At 35.4% G+C, this 27,937-nt stretch overlaps 1 protein-coding gene across 1 annotated transcript; it reads right to left on the bottom strand.

The window, feature by feature from the left end:
• Window positions 1-213: 213 nt before the first annotated feature.
• Window positions 214-27,501, bottom strand: LOC121329586. Its single transcript, XM_041275240.1, has 8 exons — window positions 27,435-27,501; window positions 14,260-14,392; window positions 9,410-9,440; window positions 8,916-9,024; window positions 7,093-7,259; window positions 6,093-6,228; window positions 5,187-5,213; window positions 214-1,725 (listed from the first exon to the last, which is right to left on the bottom strand). The coding sequence occupies exons 2-8, from the start codon at window positions 14,364-14,366 to the stop codon at window positions 1,520-1,522; spliced, it is 783 nt and encodes a 260-aa protein (XP_041131174.1). The 5' UTR covers window positions 14,367-14,392; window positions 27,435-27,501; the 3' UTR covers window positions 214-1,519.
• Window positions 27,502-27,937: the final 436 nt, after the last annotated feature.

The raw sequence follows: 27,937 nt of genomic DNA, 5'->3' as shown, positions 1-27,937 counted from the left end.
ACCAATTACAATGAAAAAAGATGTATCACTAATTCAACATTTAAAATCCATCTAAATTATTTTCAGATGAACATTTATAAGCAAAATACATAACCTGGATATAAAAAAGTGGTGTAAAAATAGATAAATTAATATCAATTAAAGCTATATATATATATATATATATATATATATATATATATATATATATATATACACACACACACACACACACAATTTAAAATTAAAATACAAATAGTAAGAATGAATTTCAACAGAATCTGAAACTCAGAAGCAGACTAGATCTTATATTCTGACATTTTTTCTTCTAAATCATAATTTTATGCAGTTGCAAATCCAGTATTTGTTTATAGCATACAAAGACAAACAAAGCAATTACATTTGGCTGTTTAATAGTATAAAAGCCTCTCAAGCTTATGCAGTTTGGTGGTAGTAGCTTACAAAAGTAATTCCATATATCTCGCCATCCACTATAGGTGCAGTTTTGAAAGAAACGTGTTATAGTAAATACGTTTTTTTTTAATAACAGGTACATGATTTTAAATAACAGATTATTATGTTCGTATAGTTTTTCTTAAGTTATGTCTCAATCCTAACATTCTAGGTGATGCAAAACTTGTGGCCATAGCTGTACACTAGGTTACAGAAATTTATCAGTTTGCTTGCCTGAAAGTGTTTCAGCTTCACCTATGTTATATCACCTTAACTCAGGGTCAAAGCATGTCAGAAGAAACTGGTTGGTTAATGACTGGAAGGAAAGTATTGAAGGAGTAGAGACAATTTCACTCTCCAGGTCTAATGACCAAGGTATGCACACAACACAAGTAACAGATATATTTCATTAACCTAGTGTAGCACTAGATGTAAAATAAAAATGTTTATTTAAAAATCACACCTCTTGAGACGGACTGATAATAGATATTTAGTGCGTGGATGTCTGTAACAGGTAAGATTTATGGAGTTTAATAGAATCAGCACTCAGGTGCTCATTCATGACCTCAGTACACAAGGGTTGGTATCTTTGACACCAGGTTCACAACTTCATCAAATTGGTTGGTGAGCAAATACAGCAGATCAGCCTTCTACCTAAAGTCTTCTCTACTGCAGTCTGCACCCACTGACCTTGAAGTCCTTCTGCTCAGTTGATGAAGACAATCAGTAACTGAATGCTAGAAAACAAGTGAGGATGCCTTTCTCACCGGAAAAAACTAACATAAAACGATAAAAAAAGGAAAACGAAAGAAACCAAAATAATTCAACAAAAATATTTACATTGCCATGATTACCACATTATGCTTCTAGTACCATTTGCACATTGTATTATACAAATGAAAATTAAGAAATGCTGTTTTTTTTTTTGGACCAGATTTCTGAAACAGCAGAAGAATTTCAAAATGTCCTGAAAAATAAATTAAGTTGTTTTAAGCAAACCTTTTGCTTCCCGAAGCCTGGCTTTATGAGAAAAGCCAGAGACAAGTGGCACGGAAAGTCTTACGTTTAATTTGTCACGATCTTGCTGTCATTGCCTTGTGAGCCATAGCCAACAACCCCAGAGGATTTGCTTCATCTGAAGAAAATAGACAATTAACATCGACTCCAATTCTTTGCACACTTTCAAATGTCTCCTCTTGTCAGTGCAGTACAGCATGACTCCCAGCACAGACAGTAAAACGAAGATGCAAGCCAGCAGGGCAAAGTGTGTTCTATTGGTCGATTGGTCATAACCTGAAAGGAAACGAATGCCCATAAATAAGCAAGAATAATACTGTTAACATCAGACTCTTAAACAGTGTTCCCTCTGTACTCCATGTCCAGGAAACAGTTGTGGTTAATGGAAGTAATCGCTATCATTATTATTGATATTTTTAATTATAGTTTGGGAGGAGGGTCAGACACCAATCTCTGCATCACAAATTGAATCATTCAATTTACACATTAGCTAATTAAGATTGTTAGCACTATAAATACCCTCTTCACTTTTTCGATTTCATTGTAAACCACCACCTCCCCATCTGCACCTTTCTTAAAAACAATTTCTATATTTTATCAATGGGGGTCTCCGCCTGGACCATTTGACCAGGCAGCGAGCCCCCAAACCACGTGAGGTTTGATGCCAAATGAAACCGTATTTACAACATAATTCTCTGTAAAACTGCATACTCCGCATTCTCCTAAATAAATAGTTGTACTAAAGCATTTTGTGATTGGTGTTTGTCCCAAACTATTGAATATAGTCTAAATAGCACATCAATTACATTATATATGCATCTGTTAGAAAACACCAAATTGGCCCACTCTGCTTCCATGACATAAAGGGTTGTGTTGGAACAAACAGTTGGGGAGTGATGGCTCATCCTTGTGAGAGCTATATATAAACAGCAACAACATTGTGATTAGTCTGCTAATGGTGGGTGATCAGAAAAGAAAACTCCTAAAAATACATATAGATATAAAACAGTACAATGAAGATGACACTAGCTGAAATGTTTGTCTACTTAACTCATTCTGATTGAGTTTTGTGAAGTTATGAATGAAGAACAACACCGGCATGTACAGCACTGCAGAGTTAACTCTGTGAGGCTGATCACTGTGGACTACACATGCACACAAGACATTATGTAGCCGAAGCAAAACAAACAAACAAAAAAAAGGAACTGAAAAAGATATTTGTAATGGGGTACAAATAACCAACAGACAAAAAGAGTTAAAATGCAGAAATATAAGGTGCTTTCCTTCCAGGAGAATGAGCAACGAATGAAAATCTAAAACACACCAATTGTCAAGGGAGTGCTGGAATTCAAAACACAAAACATAAACTTATTTTTTATGAGATTCACATTGCACATTGTCAGGGTGGGTTTAGTAAAGCGTGTCATATTTTTATTAGATATCTGAAGTGTTGGTTATTACTACTTTCAATTTAACAGATTTACGTTAGTTAGTTTAAGTGTCTGTATAATGCGCTAATCAAAGGGGTAAATAATAGTCTTAAAGAATGGAATCTTTGTGTAGTCCCACAGTGTGGAAATGCATACATGTGACATATCACATTTAAGGCCTTAACAAACTAGTACAGCAGGAAATTGTTATTTCTAGGAATGAGTTTTAAATTTTAGAAATATAATTAATAATGTATGAAAAAAGACATAGATGACACACTGAAACAACACAGTAGACAAATCAATTAACTGTCAATGGTCTCAAATGCCATTTGAAGTGATTTCTAATGATTTTTGCAATTGTTCTGAGTGGGTTTATGTTCTGTTAATGCAATATTTATGTATATATGTTTTTACCTGTCTTTGATCTTGCATAAAGTATCCTAAATGCCATACACTGAATACAACATGCCAAGGTTATGCTAGGATAATGCAAGGATTGCATGTATTACACAAGGAATTTGCAAAATTTTAATTTTGAACACATTGCAATAATCGCTCCTTATCCTTGTATCAGCCTTGCATAGTTCTTCCTTTAAACTTGAATTTGTGGTCTTACTTGCTTTATCCTGGCATGACCCTTGAATTTATATTGGTATGGGAAGGTCACATTATCACAGGATTTGAATGGAATAAGGAAGCCTGTTCAATACATCATTCTGAGTGTATCACTTGATCCTATCATAATCCTTGCAGGTTTTTGTTTTTGGTATGGATTTTAACTCTGCTGGCCCCATTAACTAAATATTAAAGCAGCCAATGTACCCAGAATGAATGCAAACATCATATACATATAAATGCAAAAACATCTATCAAAATAGCATTTGGAGGAAAAAAAAAACAGTTGGGAAATTCATCACTATATTTCACATGTGCCTTTTCTGTAGTATGTTTCTAAGTAGTCAAGCGTTTGAGCTTATGCCTTTCTTAGAGTTTATAAATGAGTGTAATTTTTGTTTTTTTACATTTTGACCACTTTTTTAAAACTTTTAAATTGCATTCCCTGCCTCAAGATGGCTTCCCATGCACCCACATGGACCTCTGAAAACTACATTTCCCATCATCCTCCTGCTCATATATGTAACTGAGATGGATTTACTAATGAGCTGGAGGATGATGGTAAATGTAGCCCTGAGAGGTCCATGCGGGTACATGGGAAGCCATCTTGAGACAGGGAATGCAATTTAACAGTTTAAAAAAGTGGTCAAAATGTAAAAAAAAACCTAAATTAAAACAATACACCCGCCTTACGTAAACAGTTGTAGCAACACATGGGAACATGTAAAACAACAGAATAAAAAGGTCCTTATGTACCCTTTAAGTTGTGGAACTGAACAGTGTCTTCTCAACTCCATGTTATTAAACCACCCACTGTGCTGATGCACAGATTAAAAATGCAGTGCTTTTCTGTGATTCTAAGAGCTACAAACCTGATTCTACAACTAACCCACTCTTGCTCCTTTTAATTCTAAACTGGACGAACTCACCTGCACTTGTCGTTGGTTTCAAGCAACCTCCACCATCAGTAATTTAACGTTCTTGAAGGAAATGCTAAACTTGTATAATTCATCTACCTCAGAGTGTAAACTAAATAGCTGAACCCAAATTTGTTATTTGACTATCTTTTTAATGTATGTGGATCCAAAACTTGTGTGTTCAGTTTTATTCAGAAAGCCTAGTCACTATTCAGAAAGTCCCACTTCAAGTCTTCTTGCCACTATATCAACGTGTGGGCCATACAGGGATGCAACAGATTATCTTACAGAAGTGAATAGTTGAAGCAACCTCTTCAGGCTCTGCTGTAGCAAGGTTTAGGCGAGATTAGGAAACTTGTGTGACCGAGTGATTGTTTCACAAGCTTCCAGCTGAAGCAAAAAGGTGGCCACAAAACCCTGTCTTGAGCTTGCAGGACATTCCTATAACCCTTTTGTTAGCCTCACAAAGCAAAATAGAATGTTCTCTTTGACATAGAGATTATTTGTAATATATTAAAAATACATTTGTATTCTTAACAATGCCACTTGTTAACTTTTGATGCGCATCTTGAGAAGCAGACTGTTTTAGGGCATTTACCTAACTTAAGATGAAATGGTTTGCTTTCTAATGCATGCTAGCATACTTGTACTATACAAGTGAATGTGTACATATAATATTGTATAGTATACTGAAAATGACATAACAGTTAGTGGTGAGATAAATTAGTACTGTAATGCTACTCTACATTCTTAGACTATCAATTCCACTTACCTAGTAAACAATCATAGTAAGGAATGTCTGAAATTAAGATAGATAAAGGAATTTTAACACTTGTAGAAATCCATAGAATGCATTTCATGTGTCTTCAAAATATTAACGCATGCTTAATATTTGAAGACAAACAGACTTATTTTCATGACTGTGCAAAGCTGGTTGTTAGTACATTCTGACAGTGAAATGATAAGTGCATATTCAAGAACTGAAAATACTTTGTAATAAATGACTTCCAGTTATCATGATTAAAAAAAGGTACTGCTATTATTCTGTAGAAGAAAGACCAAATTCTCCCACTCAGAAAACATAAAAAATTACCTGGCAGTTTAGTAAAAGCTAAGTTTTAAAATCTTCCCACAATGTTCTTAGGCAAGTGAGAAAAATCTACTGTATATTGTTGAATGTTGAACATACACACTACAGTATGGTACAGTACTAAGCATAATATACTACAGTGCTCTCTCCTTCAGTACTCTAGCTGGGAGCCATACGGTAGATAAAATAATGTTCTATTTGCATTCCATCTGATAACGAGAATGCAAGTGCAAGCTAAGTGGCATTATGGAGACAATTCCACTTCACGATTAGTTTGGTACTATAAAGGGTACCCTGTTGCGTGGAGCTACTGTATTTTAATTGGAACACAATATTAAAACAAAAGAAAACAAATTAAGTGCAAGGCTAATTTAGTTGATTAATAAGCATCCTCTTAAGAACACCAATTCTACACAACACACACTTTTAACGCTGACAGGCACTGTACAAGCTGTGCTCTGCTTTGTAGGTTAAAATAATGAAACCAAAGGTATTTTCAACATTGAATAAGCTAATTAATTAAGAAATGTGACTGAAGACTACAAGCAACTCTTGTCTAAGACCTCTGGTGAACACACGCATACATACCATGTACAATGATCTCAGGCTCCCTGAACCGGACTCTTCGGTCTGACTTCTTTCTGTGCATGAACTCGTTCTCAGAGCAGCTGAAGCTTGACCTCTTCCTCAGTATAGAAGTAAGACACTTACATGTTGTGACCTGCTAAAGGACAGACAATCAGTTCCTAATTGTATACTGTAAATGTCCAGTTAATAGCTAACATCTAATTATGTATCAGATAAGAAAGAGAACAGCCACTATCTGTCCTATGCAATCTTATACAAACAAAAGTCTCAAACCACATATGCTGTCATCTAACAAATTTTTAGTTTATAATGACATTACTACCCTCCAAAGCAGGCTTTACGTTGTCTATGGTAAGCTGCCCTTGCTTTCACAAGGAACACTTAACTGGGGTCAATGTAAATGATCTAGTGGATATAATAATGTAAGCAGTGTCAGATATGCATTCTTAATATTGAGCTGTACACATAGCTTACCTCAGCAAGAGGACTAATACAATAGTTTCAGTGTCTTTTACTGGGAAATAATTTAATTGGGAATATAGTAATTATTAGTATATTAGATTAGTTTACTGGTCTGCTTTTATAAGTGGTGTTATCTTTGTGTACTAGGCCATTCTGCAGTTCTGAGTTCAGTGATCTTCCCTGTAACTGTCTACAGGTCTGTAGTGTTTGCAATAACATCGTTTAAAAGTTGCCTAAAAGCATCAGAAACAAACCTTCTTATTCAGACTACTACATAACATACACATATACTGTACATACACAGTAGTTTGCATCTTTATTTTTTAAATTTTATTTAGAATGTTCCCTAACCGTGACAATTCCCCACACAACTCAGGAAAACTGTAGGTTCAGTGGGCGTCTTCCGAGCCAATGAGAAAACTGGTGACCTTGCACAGCCAAGACACAAACCTGTGCCCCCCTGACTGTCTGACTTACCCTGCACACCAGTTGAGAGTCTCTGGTACCCCCCAGTAGCTTAAATCTTAGTGTAAGATACCTTCTCTTTACTGTTTGTTGGGGAAAGCAGCAGATCCTTTTTATGCAGTCTCTTCCCATCTGGGCGGACCTCTGTCTTTGCTAAAGGCACACCATTTAAAACTTCACTGAATGAATCGGCAGGTGAGAAAGTCTTCGACAGAGCAGAGGTGTACTGTCCTATTGTATCTGCGGAAGCAAAGGATATCATCAATCTACAGTAAACTTTTATTTTGAAAACTGTAATGAAGATAAAAACCTGTACCCATGACTGTAAGTTATATATATATATATATATATATATATATATATATATATATATATATATATATATATATATATATATATATATATATATATATACAATATGTCTATATATATATGTTATAGTTATGTCTACAGATCAGAAAGATTAGGGTTTACCAGTTACACAGAGGATACTCAATGAAGGCTCATGAGGGTATTGTAGTTATTCCAAGAATGAGGATGGCTGCATTAGCATATTGCATTAGCAATGGGTCATATTTTGAACTTTCAGAGTAAACAGAAAAGAGCAAATGAAGCAAAATGGACTAGGAGCAGACTGAAAAGGGAGTTTGTTTTCAATGGCAACATGCTATCGTGATAATAGCAAAAGTAGGAATGATACCAGAAAACATACTAGGTGATCTCTGACCCTTGTGTTACTGTTTGGACCATAGACTTCAAATGGGACCGTTGGCAGCCTGTTTAATATTGGAACAAGAAATGATTAGACTAGCTTCATGGTCCAAACGTGGCTACAGAAGCATGACTTTTATATCTATCTCCATTCCTGCAACATCTTTTTAAACATTGGAACTGCTAAAGTAGTTAGTCAGCAACAGCTGTATCAGTAATATATACACCTGTTGACCTGTAATAATGTTGAGACCCAACAGAAAGCGATACATTTAGAATCATAAAGACAACAATCAAACCTCTTGACCAGACCAGGTGCCTCTGTTTACCTCTATAAGGACATACAATCCACCTATTTGTCCCCTGATCTTGTTTTTTTTCTTCTTCTCACAAGCCTAAAGATAGAATTTCTTTTACGCTGAGCAGTCCAGAACAGAGGTGGACAGGCTAGTGTTCCATTCTGAACGTGCTTGGTGTCTGGACAGTAGGGTTTGCTGTTGTGGGATGAGAAAAGAGAGTCCCTGACGGTTTCCCGTCCCCCACTGAGGGAGCGTCAGAGCCAATGTGATGCCCCCTTTGGAGTCACCAGCAAAGTTCAGACTCTTTGTACAGCCCAGAAATGAACCGGCGCCGTCCAAGCTGTGTGACTAATGCTGCACTCCCAGCGGCAATGATTTAACTGGAGGAGCCACTCGAGGACCCTGTCCCCTGATCTTACATTTTCTTATTCAATTCTTCGAATAATTCAGCCTTCCCTTGCTAACAGCTGCCTCTGCAGCCAACAGAACATGTACAGTCTTGCTATTATTAACACAAGGTATGAACACCACAGGAAAACATGTAGCTTTTTGCTCTATTTCCGCTAGCAGTTGCTATTCTTAGAATGAGCTGAGAGATCTGGATAGACATTAGACACCTTTGCCGACAGGGTTCCAAGTCAAACATAGCAGCTCACCCCTCTGATAAGCTTCCTGTGCCAGGTCTAATGAGCATAAACAGTGCCTTAACCAGATAGACAACTTAAACTAACTTAACCAAGTGGTTAATACGAGATTCATTATATGTGTGATTCTGTTTCAAAGGTTGTGAGGATCTGGTTCAAACCTGGTTTTAGGTTTGATTTTTAAAGAAACTTCATTGTCAGTGTCTTCAATTAAATCTTAACAATGCAAATATATTTCTTACCTGAATATTCTGTCTTTCCAATTTCTGCATAGACAGAGGCCAGGAGCTCCAGACTCCTTGCAGTAATTGGATGGTCATTGCCAAAAGCCTTCTGTCGAATTTTAGTTGCCTAAGTCATAAAAAAAACAAATGATGATGTTCAGTTAATGACAACTTACCATGTTTTATTCATTCATCAATGTGTGACTGACAACAACAAAAAAACACAATATGTATATATCTACCTGTTCTCTCTGTATACCTATAAGAAGGGCATTGACAGTAGTATAGAACACCTTCACCCTTTCAAAGCTAATAAAGGTAATCAATGTTTTAACTTTGCAGTTTTCCCATGGTTAAACTATGCATTTACCATGCTTTACCAGATCTCTGGACTTTATAATGCTTAACTTTGCTTTACCATTCTTTCACTGTGCTTTATATTATAAAAAAATGTTTACAAGGTAAGGAGGGACAATTATGTTATGAAGAAATTAAGATGAACAGATACCCACCTTTCCATTGTATTCTAAAGCAAGATGAGGTCTGGAAACAGAAATAAAAGATAGTCTTAGTTTCTTCTGGCACAGATCTGAGAAACATTATCCTCATACATGATCCACTTTCTCCTCATTCAAGTGACATTGCACCTTCAATACGTGATTATGTTTACCTCGTCAAAAGATCAGAAAGGGAAAGTTTGCTTTTGTGAACAACAGCAAGATTTCTCCTTCTAATTTCTTCTTTGACTGTAAACTAGTTCATGAGAATTAATCACGAGGTTTGATGCTTTATACAGTCATCCATAGTATTTTGGGTGTGTGTAACAAAGTGCCCGCCCCTGTGTATATTATCTGTTATGTGTTGCGTGTGGTGTGCTTAAATGTTGGTGTATAGACATTGGTACACGGGATATAAACGGGTCTGTGTAACACGAGTGTTTAAAAATGTATATGTGTATTTAGGCACGAGGATTGCACAGCACTTCACGTGCAAGTAAAATGTAGTAATATGTGAGCACGGGGAATTGCACTTTATTAATTCACGTGCTGGGATTCAAGTGAATAATTAATTGGTAATTGAATCCCAGCACAATAGTATATATAGATGCACGTTGTCACATACTGGGGTTGGGTGTTCGGTGAGCGGAGAACGGGATTGGAGACGGAAGAAATAAGTAGTAGTAGTAGTAGTAGTAGTAGTAGTAATAATAATAATAAGAGGAGAAAGTATCCGCTCACCGTGTTTGTCAGTGTCTGTCCGTGCACCGTTTTGTTAAGTTTAGTCTGTTTTCGTTTGTCTATTTATTTTGGCGTAGAGTGCCGTGTCCTGTGTTTTTCGTGTTTGTGTAAACCTTTTATTTTGTATTAAACTGGCGCCAACAGGCGTCTTCATCACTTCATTTCATCCGTCCTGTGTTTTGTGTATTGCATTACCTTTCCTGGTTCTGACACCGCCCACTTCGGCCGTCTGTGTGACAGGGTGATATATCAAACCTCTGTTAAATACCTTCTCTAATAAGCTGTTAACCAGTTACATAAATTGCCTAAATTAATGATTTTTTAAATAGTCAGAATCCTCACTTTTTACAAGAAATGATACGGCCCTTCAGTAAAGGCCACTATTAAAGAGTAAGTAACAGGGTTTCTAAAAAAAAATATAGTGTTACATGTCCCCATGTGTTACTACAACTGTTTAAATAATGTACCTGTAATTTTTCTTTTCATTGTTAACATCCTGACAACTTTTTAAACATAACTTTAAAGTCTGTTTCAAAGCTTGCTTAATCTACTGCACTGGGGTTTGAGATCTGTCCTTTAAATCACTGCAGGATTTTAAAAAAACCAAAAAAAAACCCAAAAAAACACATAACTGCTCTGGCTTATCTGTTCTTTACCACATCATGGATCCAATAACCTTTACAGAACTAAAACACACAGTTCTCCTTGGCAATCACTGGGCACACGTATATTTCGTGATATTCGTGCAAGGTCAGAGCTTAGAACAGGCACGTTTGTTTCCAACACATGCTCTGAACGCATGTGAGCGATGGCTGGAGGCCCATTAACATCCTCAAAGCAGATGGGCACGTAGTGCAGTGTCTAGCTCCTCTCTCATGCAAGTATGACTAATAGTCAAAATAGTGTTTCTACAAAGATTTTACTTAATTCAAAAGGTTCCCAAGTTATATGTTAATTAATGTTAACAATATACACTGTCTTGCCAAATTTACCAAGTACTCCAGCTGGTTTATGATGCTTAGGTGGTGTGACATTTGTTGTCCAGACCACCTGCTTAATATATATCATAATACCCCTCAACAGACTAGCATAACCTCTTCAAAAATAGGCACACTATTTTAATAAGCTTACATACACTGCCAGGCCACTTCTACCTATTATTGGGTAGGGCAACTTTCCATTATCACAACCATGACACAGAGCATCACAGACTGCACAAGGTGCTGGAAGGTGTCTCGGAGCATGATAATCCATTCAATCATTGATATTTCACATAGACAGAGAATAATGAAGATGAATATGCAGTTAAAGTTCATCCCAAACATCCTCAGTTGGACTGAGATCTTGGGATTGTGGTGACCATGTAGGAAGCCATAAGTTTTGCTTTTCAAACCACTGTTGCACAATTCTGTCACGGTGGATGGGGGAATTATCATCTTGATAATTAATCAATGATGACTGCCAAGACAAAGTCCATGATACAGATCATTCAAGACAACATGTGTAGTTACATATGTACATTACAACAATGAAAACAACATAATTGAACAAAGAGTTTTATTAAAACAAGACTTGATGGTAGTGCTTGATTCATGCAAGATTCATTGAGATAAGATTAATAGCATTGCCAGCACTGTGTAACAGGAACCTATGGAACTGATGCTTCCTAAGAGACTTAGTGTGATGAAGAGCCTGAAGCAGACAATATCTGACAGCACAATAAATTACAACTTAGTAGGGTTATTTATTTATATACAGTAGTATTATACTTTAATATAGGCAAAACCAGACTCTCCTGACAATTATACTTAACTTACTTTAAGAACTTTTTGAAACATTTTTATAAAAACAAACAAACAAACAAACAAATAAATAAAGAAATAAAGAAATAAATAAATAGGAATATGTTTACATGTTTCCATAATAATTTGAGAACACCGTCCTCTGTAAATACTTAGATTAGAATGAAATATACACAAGCTGTGCTTAAAAGTCAGAGCAAATTAAGTGACCTACATAACTGGTGTATGTTCCAATGTTTTGACAGCTGTATGTAACAAATCTGACTCAGATACATAGTGGTACCTTTGCTCTCTGTGGAGAGAGGTGTCAGAACACAAAATAAAAGGAATGGAAAAACTGGGGTGCCGTGACCTGGCAGACACTGAGTTTTACTAATGAGCCAACGAGGGGTGTCAGGTGATGCTGCAGTCCTGCTCTGCACTTCACCAAAGCTGCATTGTGCAGTGTTTGTGTGCACATCAAAATAATTGCTTGCATAGCAAGGTCATCCCTCATACCAATGTGTACTTAAAAATATAGAGCAAGCTGTGTTTAGTGCTACAGATGTAACCACTACTGTTCCTGAGCATATCCTTATTAATAAATAACAATCAGAGAATCGAATGTCCTGTTCAGGGTATACCCAGGTATCTGATCTAGTCACATGCTAATGTGTCGACGTGTCGATGAATGATTTAAGTCAGAAAACCTGTTGTATAACCAGGCTAGAAAAGACACAGCTGGTGTCATTTGTATAAATCAGGTTTCACAATTATTATTTAGAAATTGCTTTAGAGAGTCAGTCAATCATGCTCTCCTACTAAATGGTGAATTAAAAGTGCATAACAATTATTGAGGTTAGGCCTTTATATTACAATATGGTAAAAGTTTAATTGATATAATGGGGTTAAATGTATAAGAAACTCAAGTCAAATAGAGAAATGCTGCTGCTAATGCCTTCATCACTGTTCTTTGTTTCCTAAAAGTTTTACCTCAAAATATTGAGTGTTTGAAACAAATAATGCATATAGTGACATGAACATAGGTCGTAAAGCAATAAGCAACCAGACCACTGAAGTAAACAGTCTACATTAGCAAGTCAGATAATTAATTAAATAACTTATTTTGCACGCAGCCAATAACCAAATTATAGAGACTTGCTTTGTTGTAATCAATAAGAGTTGATTAAAGGAACCTTTTCTCAAGCAGCTAAATTGAAAGTTTACATTAACCCACTTTCTATTTAATGCAAGTAGTGCCCTCATTTTAAATGTTGCTAAGGCTAAAAGTCACATTGAATACTCTTACAGTAAATTAATGCTTTGTTTAAAATCTATATCCCACTGTCTGACTGTAGATAATTCTTTAATAACACTCAATAATATAATATGAATAAACCATAAATAAAGTTTTTTAAGTGCAGTAGACCGATACTTATGTGGTCTACCTTCATCAGAAAAGCAGGCTACACTGAGATGTTTTTCAACTACACATATCTGTTTTATAACTGAAGATAAGCAGAATAAATGAAACCGTTAGGCTGACACACTGTCCTTCACTGAAAACCCTAATGAAAGTTAAGGGATACAACTTAACAAATCATAGACAGGCATTTTGTCTAGGGGTTGCTTAAATAAATACAGGCAGCATTTGCAAAAACAAGTTAAAAAAGAAAAAGAAAAACATGCTGGTCTCCAATCAAATTCTGGTTCCTGATACATTAATTAATGTGTTTTAAAACCACAGTTAAAAGATGCATGTGTGTGTCACAGTAGTCCATAGTCTTCAACAGATGAAATAACATATATACAATTTTTTTCACACATAGAAAACAGTTATTTATGTGAAAATAAACATATATGATCAGTGATTATCTTATCCTTTCCTGAGTACTTAAAAACTCAAACAGTCTTACATGTTCCAATATTTTCAGTCATCACACATGCACCAGCTGATAGCACTGCACGTAGTATTAAACATATTTGGCTAATCAGTCTTCCGAGTAATTTCCTTCTTGCAGCTTGCTGACAGTTTTTAATCATTTCACATCAGCAACTGCACAGGCTTAAAAAAGAGTGATAAAACTTAAGCCAGTTGCCATCTGATCTCACTTACAGACCACAAAAAGAGAGTGTGGCACAACATCAGTTTAACCACTGACTTACACGGCAACAAATAACAGCTAAAAAAATATTAAATTACGGCCAAACCCTGCTTTCTCTTTGGGCTGAGGTTTTATTTATGAATACATTTTCAGGAGCGTTTACTTGCTATAAAGAAACAGACTTGACACATGAAGAACTGACCACTACTCAATTTAAAAAAAAAATAACAGGGCCTACCTTTTACTCATGATGCAAACTTGAGCTAGCTTCTCATAGTCCCCGGCTTGACAGGCCTGCTCTGACACATCCTCTTCTGAGAGCCATCCTCCTGTGCCCTGCTGCATTACTTCAGGAGGAGTTGTCAGGGATACTGTAATCAGAATCAGTCATCAAGAAGCAATCCTTTCCGAGGGCCAGGAAACTAGATCCTAAACATGGGCATCTGGCCACCTTAACACAAACGCAGAATACAGGGGGGGGGGGAAAGTTTCCACTAAGAATAGAGACTTCTCAGTTTTACATCCAATGTAGAGCTGAATCCACTGTAGTGTATGTGATCCCTTTCATAACACACTGAATGAGTTATAACCTTGGGGAAAGAACATGCACTGTTGTTTATCAGGTAGAAGTGCTGATTCAGAGGGCCCTGGTTTCTATAGCGCTTTGCGCTTCTCAGTTAGATAATGCAGTCCAAGGATTTTTCCAAAAGGCCCTTAAAAGTCGATTCTGTGAAGACACAATTAGATTTGTCAGCAGCTTTTGTGGACGACAAACAGCAAAGACTGTGGTTATTTGCCAAACTTTTAAACGTGGTGGTGTACAAAAATAACTTTCAACTCCTGAAAAGGGGATTCTATTTATCTACAAAGAAAACCTTCACACTTTGGGTGGTAGTGGAAAAGTGGAAAATAACAATTGCAATAAAGTAGTTATTATAGCAATAAACTAAACAGAAGACTATCTGACACAAAGGAATTACAGTATGTTGTGAAATTGGACTGTGGAAGTCTACACTTTATAATAATAATAATAATAATAATAATAATAATAATAATAATAATAATAATAATAATAATACATTAACAGACCCAGAGTTTGTAATTTGTGCTTTAAATTTATATTTCCAGTATCCGTCTATTAGGGCAAAACCTCAAAAACATAAGAATTAAGAGACACAAATGTTCTATATTTGGGGGAAAAATGACTGACTTGCATGTAACCAATATAGTATCTGAGATCCTGCAGAGTTTTTAAAATATGACTCATCTTTCAGTATTTGAGCGCTGTGAGTCAAAGGCCTTTTGGTAACTAGTCCCAAATCTAAAATAGAAATGATTAGCAAACCCAGAGTCTATTCTGACCATGAATCATTTTCTAAAAGGAGAATCACATCACAACACAAACACTGCTGGACCAGTTTATCCAGGATTTCCTACAGCTTGCAAGCATACATATACACATATTCATGGTATACAGTGATCTCTCGGAATAACGCGGGTCTCGGGGGACACACAATACGAGCGTTAACCGAAGAGGGTTATAAACGGGGGAGGGGTGGGGGGGGCTGTGGGACACATAAAAATACACATCTGACTAAAATACAAAATAAAATAACCCTCTCTATAATGCATATATAGCGAAGCAAAAATGTAACTTTCCGTGAATTAACCATGTATAAAGCAAAATGTAATCAACGTCACATGTTTTACAAAAAAAACATCATTTTTATTATCAATTTTTAAACTATAACTAGCCTGCCTAAACGGCAGTTGGAAGTTCAGTTTGAAGCGACAGACAAGCAAACCAAGCGCGAGGAGAGCTGGTCGGGAAAGGGGAAGAGGCAATGGGCTCTCCCCAGGTTAGGCTGCTGGAGCATCTCGTCTCCCAGAGAAAGCCGCAGCCCCTCTCGCAGCAAAAAAAGTAAATAACAACGTAATAGGCCTAATACTTAGTAATAAAACGAATGCTGAAAAAGATGTGTGTGTTATAAACTACTAGCGTGGCTTTTCTTCAGTTCAGATACTGTATCAAAAGGGAGAGACAGAAGTTAGACTGATAAGTTGTTTACAGTTTGAACAACACTGGTATTGCATTTACTGTGAAATATTACCATGAATCACTAGTATAGGGAATAGGGGGACTTGCTGTTGGTGTTATATCCGAGACATGGTATAACTGAGAGCCTTGTAGAGAGTGAGCAATATATCAATTAGACTAACCAAATATATCTAACTATGCCATTTTTTATTGTATAATAACATTTTGCTTTATTTCCAACTCAGACATTTAATTTATTTGTGGTTTATTTTAAGCAATACTAATTAGTAGTGCTTAATTTGTAAAGAAAGAGGTTTCAGGGTGCAAGCAATGACAATAATACAGTTCCTAAGAAGCACACATTCCAAATCATAAGAAGTTTATTTGAAAGAATATTGTACTTACTAGTTTTAGATTTTATAATCACATATTCTACATCATATATGCAAAGCAGTAGTATGTGCAGAAAGATAAATTAAAGGCAAATGTAGGATTATTTTTATATTTAGATGTATTCTCCTTGTTAACTATTATATCTTCGAATTTCTGTTCAGCTTTCTTTGTAGCTGTATAGGCCTTATTTTGAAGCAAAGGCAAATGGAAGAAATAAAATAAATGTATAAAACTAGAAATATTAAAATTAGTCGCAGGAATAGGCAGCATTTCTTGATAGGTTTATACAGTCTGAAAACGTGCTTTTGCACTTGTTTTAAAACAGTCCCCTGTCTGTCTGTATATATCATTCACCATAGAAATAACAAGCTGCTAAACAATTACAGGAATTCCTTTAATATCTCCAAACAGTAAAATCACTTGTGTAATGGAAGGCATATATTTGCAAATCCCTCTTAGAGTTCACATAAATTATGATAATCCACATTTTAAATGTAGTTCCACATGTGCGATTCAAGTGTTAAGATTTATAACAATAATAGAAAAACACAGACATTATACATACACTTCTCTGATGTACAGTATATGCAATTACAGTTAGCACAATGGACTTGCCTGAGCTCCCCTGACAAGCAGTGAGCTCTGTTAACGCTACTTCATAGAACATCTTCTCCGCTTGAATGAACCGAAGGGCTTTCACATCTGTTTATATTGGTTAAGGATCACCATGGTGTCCATTATACTGAATGGAAAAAAAAATCAAAAAAACAAAGCCAACAAAGCCAACAGTTGTGTTTACAAATAGGCAATCTAAAAATGCACAGCTACATATGTCAAAATAATTTTAACAATCTTAAGGAACTAATGTGCACTACACAATTATGCTTCTTTACTAATCCTCATGAGTATTGTTTGAATATCGTGGTTAGTACGGTGTACATATACAGTACATATACTGTGTGTGTCAGAGTTAATTCTGATCTAAGCCATCGTGTACTGAAAATAGAACAGAATGCCCTTTAAAAAGTAACCCTAAAACTGGACTCAGTCCAGGCCTGATTGCTGGGCTAAAAACAGAAAGGATAATGTGAATAACATAAACATGGATTGTTGAAGTCAAGGCTACACAAAAAGCATTCAAGTATTCATGCTCTGTATGAGGTGATATTGATTTTTTTTAAAGAAATTCAAGAACTAAAAAGACACACATATGCAAAGCAATTGAGTTTCTATGTAGATTAGAGAGGCTGATTTTAATGATGCTAAGGAACTTGGTGGATAGGAGTGTAAAGTCAAGATGAACATGTAATGTTCTGTGCAATCTACGTGTAGGAATGAGTCTGCAAGGTACACTGGTCGACTGGAGAAAAGGGATTTGAGAGTTTCCTATTGTAAAGGGCTCGAAGGAGACCCTTGCTGAATGGAAGAAGGAAATGCTCACATTATTTTCCAGGGTCTCAAAGGTTCCTTTGCTGAGTGGAGTAAAGGGAATACATATTGTAAATGTCTCTTCTACGGAAAGTACTGTTTCTTGCATAAGTTGAAACAGATGTGCATATATTCTTTAGGTGATCTTTAGAGCCAAATGAATAGTTCTATATAAGAGTAAGTAAGAAAATAATCTGATGAGTTGCTCGGGTTTGGAATCAAAGGAATTCCTTCATAACCTGTCTAAGAGCGGCCCCAGTTAAGAGGTAATATGACATCATTGCTATTCAGACTGTAAGATAGGAGGCTACCATTATTTTGTCTAGAGAAAATGTGTTGCGATGATTGTGATGTTTCTATATTTTTAATAACCTGTGAATGTAAACAAATGTAATCATGTATTGGACACCTGTTAAGAATAATCTTATATAAATCAATAAACCATGTAATCGAACAGTCTAGTAGAATCTTCGGATTGATTATAACAAATATTCAAAGATCGAAACTTAGCATTGTAAGATGTAAAGTGCAGTGTGGGATGATTGATTGTTTGGCCCAGGTCTCGCCATCTGGACTGATAGGAGCCACCCTCGTTTGAGGTGCGACCTCCGACTTCGGTCAGAGGTCACCAAGGCTGGGTGATGGAGGACCACCGACCCCCAGAAGGGAGATACAGTTGCAAAGGAGAAATTTAATTTATTTTAATATTACTTTTACATGAACCAGCTCAGTATAGTGGTGAAAGTAGCACACTTATAGCCCTTAGATTACTATAACATAGCTATAATCGCAAGCAATCTCACTGGACTTTAATCAGCACCATCAGTCCTTTATGCTACCAAGACAATACAAGAAAGAAACACAAGGGAACAACAATCAATAGCACAACTGGACCACATTCACAGCATGTGAATCAAAAGCCATTTGAACATTAAATACATTGAAAAATACTAGTTTGCCTCAAAAGTTATGAAGTTTCTTTTTTTTTATTTCCAAAATTAGCCCAAGTGAGTGTTTAATAGTAATGGGTGAAGCAGCCAAATAAACAGAAACAATTCTACTGTAGCAAATAAAGTTAATTTGACATTGTTTTGAACAGAATACTATTATACTGTAGTTTCACTGGCTACTCTTATTGGAAAAACATAATTTACTGATGCACTAAATCAATGCCCTTTTGGTGATAAATGTACAAGAACTATTGAGGTGACACTTTGGGTCTGAATGGGTAGAACAACGATTAGGCCAAACTAACCATACCTGACAGAAATTGTAATGAGTGATGAATCGGAATATTTAGCATACATATACACACCAGCCTTAGCTGCAGGTAAAACGTGGTTAATACATTTACCAAAAGACCTATCTTGATTAAATGCATACACACAGAACACACACAAGAAGTGGTGAATCTTTTTATAACCTAGACTGTTACAAATAATAACACCGTCATGCAGTATGTCATGTCAAACCTGATAGTTGTGAAGTCTAGATTTAAGAAGAGGTCTGGTTATTTTTACCCGTCTGACTATAAAAGCTCTGTGAAATGGTTATAAACAGTGTGCCCTAATTTACTGTTTATAAATGGTGTCCACAGTACTGCTTATAGAAGGGCCTTTCTTGGTAGCTGAAGGACATCCTTGCAGCAGTGAAATATACCATTCCAACCTGGTCTTGTCTGGACATACTCCATAAATCTGATTTTCAATATATTTAAACCATTTAGTACTCTGATTAGAACTAGGAGCTGATAGGCTGATACCTTATTTTCCTCCAATTTGAAATTTCCAATCATGTTTTTTCTCCTCACAGCAGCGAGTCCCCACACAGCACAGCTGTTCAGAGGGGGTGTGAGCGTCCTCCGACCTAACAAGCCTAAAGCTAGAATTGCTTTTACGGAGAGTAATCCAGAGCTCAGCCGTGTTTTTTAACCACTCTGAATGTGCTCGGTGTCTGGCCAGTAGGGTCGCTGTTGCACGGTGAGGAGAAGCAATCCCTGCCAGTTTTCCATCCCCCATATTATAGTAGCACAGTGTGATTCTGCAGAAATGTGTAGAATTGGGTTTTTGCAAGTCTATGAATTTTGGGACCACCTGGAGTTTACTCACAGACCACAAGTGGTCTGCGAAGCAAAGGTTGGGAACCACTGCATTAGGGGCATCCATACAAAAATCACACTTACAGAGGAAGTTGGGGAGAAAATTACAGCTCATCAGAGAGGAACAATTAAATGGTTGTTTTACTAGTTTTAATTAAAAAAAAAAAAAAAAAAAAAACTGTTTTATTGCTTTGTACTAGTAGTAGGGCCCTAAAGCAGCCATTCAAAGATATTTTCCCCATAGCTTGGGAAAAATGACAGGTCATACCATTCACTGCACACTGTACCAGCCTCACAATCCATTAGCCTTGCTACTACTACTGTTCCACATGGTGCAGTGCATGTTCTCTTAATCTCATGTGACTGGATGGCTCACACAACATAGAAATACTTTGGTTTTACGTTGAGTGGAGCTGGCTACTTCTTAAAAATCACTACCTCTATTAGCATTAGAATTTTAGTACACCCAGTTTTAAAGCATCATTCCATTTAAGGTCACACCACATGGATGGCAACTCTGTCATGGACCCTTTTCACTTATTTGTATGTAGTTTTTTTTTTTTTTTTTTTTTAACAAAGTATTAAAATCATGCACTTCCAGCTTTCGATGTTATAAGTAACCAGTATTAATTACATATATTGTGCTCACTGGTTTGCAACTACACTGTAAAAAATGTCTGGAAATGTGATGAATAAATAACAATACAAATGAAGTTAAATGTATATTTTTAACTTTAATGTTACATCACTGTAAATATGATGGTATACGATATATATATATATATATATATATATATATATATATATATATATATATATATATATATATATATATATATATATTTGAATTATAATATCTATTAATGTCTAAAAGAATAAAAATACAATACAGAAAAGAAGCAACAATAAATACCGAAGATAAAAAAAACTAAACAACAACGTAATTTTAAACTACAGCTTCTTGCGAAATTATGGAAGTTAAATTACATTTAACCTAAAGACAGATATTTACAGTTGTTTTATCTGACCAATTTCCTTTAAAAAAAACATGTTCTTACATTTTAAAAGAAGTGTAAAATTCATTATACAAAGTTTGCAGTTAAATACCATTAAAATTGGAATCCCAGAATCCATCGTGTGTCGGATTGTAAATAGTTGTACTTTAGCGGTGTTATTTGTGTTATAATGTGTTAAATGTGCTGTGTGGTTGCACGACTATTTGTAAATTTGAATGTCCTTTGTGTCCCCTCACTCTTTATGTGTTTTCCTCATGCTGTGTGCGGTCACCCCTGTTCTGGGAGTCAGGACCCAGATTGGGCTACCCCCTTTCCCTTCTGTCTGTGTCCCCTTCCTCTGCCGAATTCCGCCGCTGCTGCCGCTGCTGCAGTATGAGTATGAGTATGAGTATGAGTATGAGTATGAATATGAATATGAGTATGAGTATGAATATGAATATGAGTATGCGTATGAGTATGAATATGAGTATGAGTATGAATATGAATATGAGTATGAGTATGAATATGAATATGAGTATGAGTATGAGTATGAGTATGAGTGGGAGTATGAGTATGAATATGAGTATGAGTATGAGTGGGAGTACTGCTGTTGCAGTTCAGTGAAGAGCATTTAAATTGCTAACTTGTGCAGCGCATCTTTTAATTATAAATGATAAAATATTTATTTTTATGGTATTAAATTGTAACATGTATAGTAAACAGATTAAAATCATTTGATGTACTGTCAGACTATAAACTTGTTTCAGTAATTCAAAATACTGTCACACCAGTCATTTCTATGCTATGACCGTATATTGCTTCACAGTCATTTACCGTAATTCAAAATATACAGTGTGACCATATGTATTGCTTTACGGTTACTTGCTGTAAATAAATTTATAAAGTGTGACCATATATTGCATTTAAGTCATTTTCTATAACTCAGTTCATACGGTCACACCAGTTATTTTGAAGGAAATTGACTGGCAACTCTGCTGCCAGTCATTTGAAGAACAGCACCTTTTTTAACACTTCAGGCAAGGGTATGACATTTTGGACAAAAGTGAACACATACAAAATAAATGCTCTATATTCAAATTTTAAAAAGTTCAATTTCAATACTAACAGAGCAACACTGATGTGTTCTTTTTTCATTTTGCGGCACCTTTGATAACCCAGTAGCTTCCTACAGGAAAGATTAACCTAGTAAAATTGGCTTTCCACGGAATTTAATTTGAGTAAATTCTGTGAAATTAAATTATTTGCACAATGGTTAACTTAACACTACATAAATAACTCCAGCCTACATGCAAGACTGTTAGTGCATCCACTCAACACAGCAGACCCATTCACCAGAATTTAGTTATTTAACTATTCAGATAGTAGGGTTGACATTTTGCCAAGTGCTAAAAGAATGAATGTAATTTGAGGCCACAAAGCTGATACTGCATTTTTTAACTCAATATTCATATTTACAAAATGCATTCTATTCTAAGTACTGTATACATAAATTGCAATGTTCTGAAGTTTAAAAACATCAAATATCAGACTGCTGTCTGTAAGACTGGAAATTCATACAATCAATATTTAGCAATCAAACTGAAATATTTCAACAGTGTTGTATGCTGAAACAGATTACAAGTAACCCTGCACTGTCACAGAATGGATCATTTTAATGATAACATATGATTCTGATTCTTTGGTGTCTCTCCTACATTCTTAACTGTCTTATTATTCTTTTGCTCTTCGCACATTTCTGTTGGCTACACGAGAAGGTCACATGAGCAACTTCGTAATGAGCACTGGCCACTGAGACGTAACATGCATTTGAAACTATTGTACTTCCACCTGTAAAATGTGCTCTACTGCTTAAATTACCATCAGCTCACAATCGGAATCTGCATTATTCTCTCTTCTCAAAGGCTGACTTATTTACATTCACCCCAGCCAACCATTCTCCAAAAAGAATTTTGGCATACTTGTATTTTGTAGCTGACTTGACCTTAAAGTATAGTAGATGTTCAGTAGCTAACAAAATAAGTCTAGAAATCTTATGTGAGATATACAGGTGTAAGATAACTGGACAATTACAAAGTCAAAGTTTTAAAAAAGAACAACAAAGAAATCTACAGGAGTCTACTCAGCAATAAGCGGAATTGATTCTGCTTTACATTCTTTCTCTCTCTCTCTCTCTCTCTCTCTCTCTCTCTCTCTCTCTCTCTCTCTCTCTCTCTCTCTCTCTCTTCCCTGCTTTGGCAATCTTTTTAGTATTAAAAACTATGATTGGTTACTTAACAACTGATCTTTAGCTGGGTTTTTGGGTACCCTTGCATACCTATCCCCTTTGGGGATATTAAATGTAACATTTAGACATTTTAAAAAATATTCATAGGAGGTCCGATAAGTTCCCTGTTAAGACTTTGAAAAAACATATATGCATAAAAGTATAGATAGTAAACATGGTACAATTATGTGACCAATATAATAAAACAAAGGTATGTCTTTTTTAAGTACGGCAATAAATGGTGGGATTTTCACAGGCAATGTGTTAAGAGGGGAGAGGGGAAAAAAAAGACAGTCAGGCAGTCAGGCAGAGACTAAAAGCTGTGTACATGTGTCAGGCCTTGCAGACAATTCAGGAAGCATTTGAGTGCAGCAAATGGCTCCCCCTGCTGCTGGAACTGCCTCCCCTGCACATAGAGAGCCTCCCTGTCATCACCCAGCATCCCTGCTCTGCTCATGAAGCCTGCTCTTGAAGCTGGCCTCCATATCTCATCTGCAAACAAGGACCACATAGAAGCAGGCACAGTACTTTTTCTAAAGCAATATTTCATCCATTATATAAAACAATCACTGCCATAATTGTTGATAAATATGTTAGGCGACACAACAATGTGCAATGTAATGAAACAGGATAAGAAAGAGACACATTTCCACTCTGTGTGGTTTGTGATGAAACAGGAAAAAAAAAGAGACACATTTCCATTTGGTGTGCAGTGTGATGAGACAAAGAAAAGAATGCACATGTACACTGGCTTTATTAAATTGGGGAGTAGTTTGTTTCGTAAATCAACAGATTTATTTTCCTTTCCCCAAGACATGGTGTAAAATGCATTGTCAAGTAAATACCTTGATTAATCCATTCCATTGTGTGTTATGGCTTCCATTAATTCCACACAGCCAGATAATGGCTATTTAATATTATACAACAAGAATGGCATCTCCATGACAGACCATGGGAGCAGGCTGACCGTCTGAAGGGGGCAGAGTACCTGGAAACAGCAGTTTAAAATATATACATCTATAGTCTGAACTTGAAAATTAAAAAGCACGAAATACAAGGCCCAAGCACAAGGAGACAAACTATATTGTTGTCTATAAATTTTAAAGTTTTCAGCGAACTAAGATATTTTGTAATAATGTTGCATTTTTCAAACCTCATGACATGAATATTTATTTATTTATTTATTTATTTGTCCCAGAACAATATCAATTTTCCATACATTTATAAGCAGGGTGGAAAAGAAAGAATTTGGGTTTTGCTGAGTGTCATCAAGGTGAGTAAATATAGACCACTTAGAGAGCTAATTAAATATGCATGCAGCTTCCAAAGGGCACCCACTGCTGACACTTCCCATAATGCTTTAAACAAGCTGCTTAAAATTATCTTTTTAATACACAACATAGAGGGGGAAAAACCCAGTCCCAGTCAAATTCTCTTAAATGCCTACCGCATAATTGCATATTTTAGTTGTGAGCAACCTTCACTTCTATAGTACTTCCACATTAAATTTGCATGGATTGATCCGTTAAGGGAGTCTCTGAGTTAATTTTCGCAGCTCTCAGATTTACACATGTTCCAGTTAATTGCATCAAAAAAGCATACAAAAAAGTGTATTATATAAATAAGAGGAAAGCAGAGTCTTTACTAATGGAAAATGAGACTGAATTGATATGGTGATCCAGATCTGTTTGGGATATTATATGTTTATGAATAATGAGAACTATATATTTGATTCAATGACTAACTGGGGGCCCCTTTTCTATAGCTCATCAATTAGTTTAACATGTATTTTATTTGGTATAAATGTTTCTGGTATACAATAACTAGAATAACGTTTATTAAAATATTGTACTCAATTGGCAAAGTATAATATTATTGTATATTAGAAGGAATTGCGGTAGTAGTAATAATAGTAAACATAATAGTTTTAGTAGGAATAATCCTATTTGAATATTCATATGAGAAACCACACCAGCTGTCAACCTCCAACAGAGTTGAAACTCACTGTGAAAAGAAAGCTCTGGTGCAAAGTTGAACTTAAAGAAGTGGTGCACATCACCTCATTTAGAGTCCACTGGTTAATAACGATCTGAGTAGTATTAGTATCACCAATCTGACCCAATCAATGGACCATACAAATCAATACATGAACATCCTCACAAGATAGCGGCATGGAGCTTTGTGGCTCCCTCTAGTGGACTCAAGAGAACTTGCGTTTGATAAAAAGTGTACAAGTGCCTGGTCCTTCCTTTCTCGTATGCTAACTGTTATTATTTTCTCAATCAGTAAGAATCAGAGATTGTACACAAACAAGTTACCTAAAGCAAAAATAATCAACAGTGAAAATGATAGAACTTATTTTTGTTGCAAAATATGACCAACATCTATGATCATGTGATCATAGTTGCAGAAATACTACAGGGATTGAAGGCTACATTTATCAAAATATATATATATATATATATATATATATATATATATATATATATATATATATATATATATATATATATATATATATATATAAGCACTTCACTAGAAAACACTTACACACACCTACAAATCACTGTCAATGCACCATAATATTATCATCTCATTTTTCTTACTTTATGCAGTCCTAGTGAGAGGCATCTACAACATCTGTGGTTATTTATGACTGAAACAAATTTGTAAAATAATTTACTAATTATATGTTACAGAATAACTCTACATTACAAAATGATACCAGCAATGATCGGTTCCACCAAATTACTTGAAATCTCCTTATCAGGGTGTGATTTATCACCTGGTAAACCTGTATTAGTCAACTAATGTTATTGATATTATTGGGTTTATTATAATACATCGGGTATTCTGCTTAGATACATATGAAAAGACCACAAGCATATTAGCTATTATTTTTAACACCAAAATGCAATGTAGTTGTAGTGGAGAAAACACTACAGACCTACAGTAGCCCGGTGGATTTTCATTCTTATAAAAACAAACCCGAATCTAATTCTAAGCAAATCAAAACTGCAAAACCAGCTAAACAAATTATTAATAGAATATGGTGGCAGAAGCCAAACGGACAGATCTCTGTGGAACATTTCCCCTTAAAGTGTGTTAACAGTTATGACTTATTTAGATAATGAGCTGTGATAATTAATAAATTTAAGTGTTTAATTCGACCCTTAATGCTTTCTGAATTCTAGCCTATGGTTTTATTGCTCACTAAAATTAAGCTAATAAATGCAACACTTACTGTAACCTCAAAAATCTGATTATTTTCTTTTCTATGACAAGTAGTGGTAAAGTAGTCCCTGGTTGCATTTTTTTTTTTTTTATTGCACCATTTCCTTTAGTGCTGATTGAATTGGATATGATTCCCCTGACAAGCTCTTATCACTTAAAAGATAAATGCCTTCATAAAAAAACAAGAAAATAACTTTTAAAGACTGCTGATTTTTCATAATGTTCACTCCCAGTGTGACACTAAAAGCAGCATTGCTAAAAAGGCTGGTCTCTGCTGCAACAAATGTGGTTACCGAAAGTAACAGATGCACTCAAACACTGATATGAATGAATTGCAAGAGAATTTGTTCCATCTGCGACTGTATAATTCTATGTATAATATGTTTGAGTAATAGCGTCTTCGTCTGTTATATTCGCTCAATACTTTTTTTTTTTTTATGAATAATTCAACCTACATAATGTGCTTGGCAAAGTAAAACTCATACTTTTTGTAACCAACAAAATTACCGTTGTACATCAGACACTCAACCTTGAAAACTAGATATTTCCATATCGTTGATCTTCAGAATTCAAGTCTGAAATTACATTGCAAAGTATATTTTACAATACTATTGCTGCTTACACATCATTTTGCTATAGGAGTCATACACCAGCATTCTTTTGTTTTCCATACTAGGTTTGAACTTTGACTCAAATAGGCAATATTTCCTACCTTAAGACACTGTTTACAGGAAAACACAGGATGTATTGTAAGCATTACATTTAGAAAATTATAAAGCCTATTAATTCATACATACATGTCACAAACAGATATATATATATATATATATATATATATATATATATATATATTATATATATATATATATATATATATATATATATATATATATATATATATTATATACATATATATATTATCAAAACAGACAGATGAACTTACTTTTCCCTTTGGTCCTACTGGAAGATGGTGTACGCTGAAGCAAATGTATCCTTTGAGTGTTATTTCCCAAAAGAACTGTGCTTCAATGGATGTGTCATGAAGTGCTTTCTCGTTTGACAAAAACAAGTTAGACTTCTCTATTTGACTATCAAATTACCTGCAAATGCAAAAAACACTCAGCATGCTTTTAAAATTTGCGCAGCTCAATTCTGATTCCAAGTCTCTTAGAAGCGTATCTGTGGCTCTTAATAAGTTAGAGAAAACGTTTTGAAAAGTGTGACAGGCCAGCTGTCCCTTTCCCATATTTCTTGTGTCTGTTCGTACTTGTTAAGAGGTCTTTCTACAGATTGAGAGGTAGTGTGTAGCACAGCCACCATTATCAACCATTTTATTTTCTTAAACGACAGTTGTAGATTATGAATATTGTGGGTGATTTGATAAACATCAGTAGAGGGTATACGCCTGTCAAAAGTAAAGGTCGAAGCATTACACCAGTCAGACAG

The sequence above is a fragment of the Polyodon spathula genome, chromosome 17 (assembly GCF_017654505.1).
Source record: "Polyodon spathula isolate WHYD16114869_AA chromosome 17, ASM1765450v1, whole genome shotgun sequence".
NCBI classification, from domain to species: Eukaryota; Metazoa; Chordata; class Actinopteri; order Acipenseriformes; family Polyodontidae; genus Polyodon; species Polyodon spathula.
Note: the sequence above shows the minus strand (reverse complement) of the source record. Positions and strands in the feature narration are given on the sequence as shown.

Coding starts and splice junctions, on each gene's coding strand:
- LOC121329586 (XM_041275240.1), bottom strand. CDS start 14,366: ATGCAGCAGGGCACAGGAGGATGGCTCTCAGAAGAGGATGTGTCAGAG. Junction 5,214..6,092: donor GCCTGAGATCATTGTACATG/GTATGTATGCGT, acceptor TCTTAATTTCAG/ACATTCCTTACTATGATTGT. Junction 1,726..5,186: donor TTACTATGATTGTTTACTAG/GTAAGTGGAATT, acceptor GTTTCCTTTCAG/GTTATGACCAATCGACCAAT.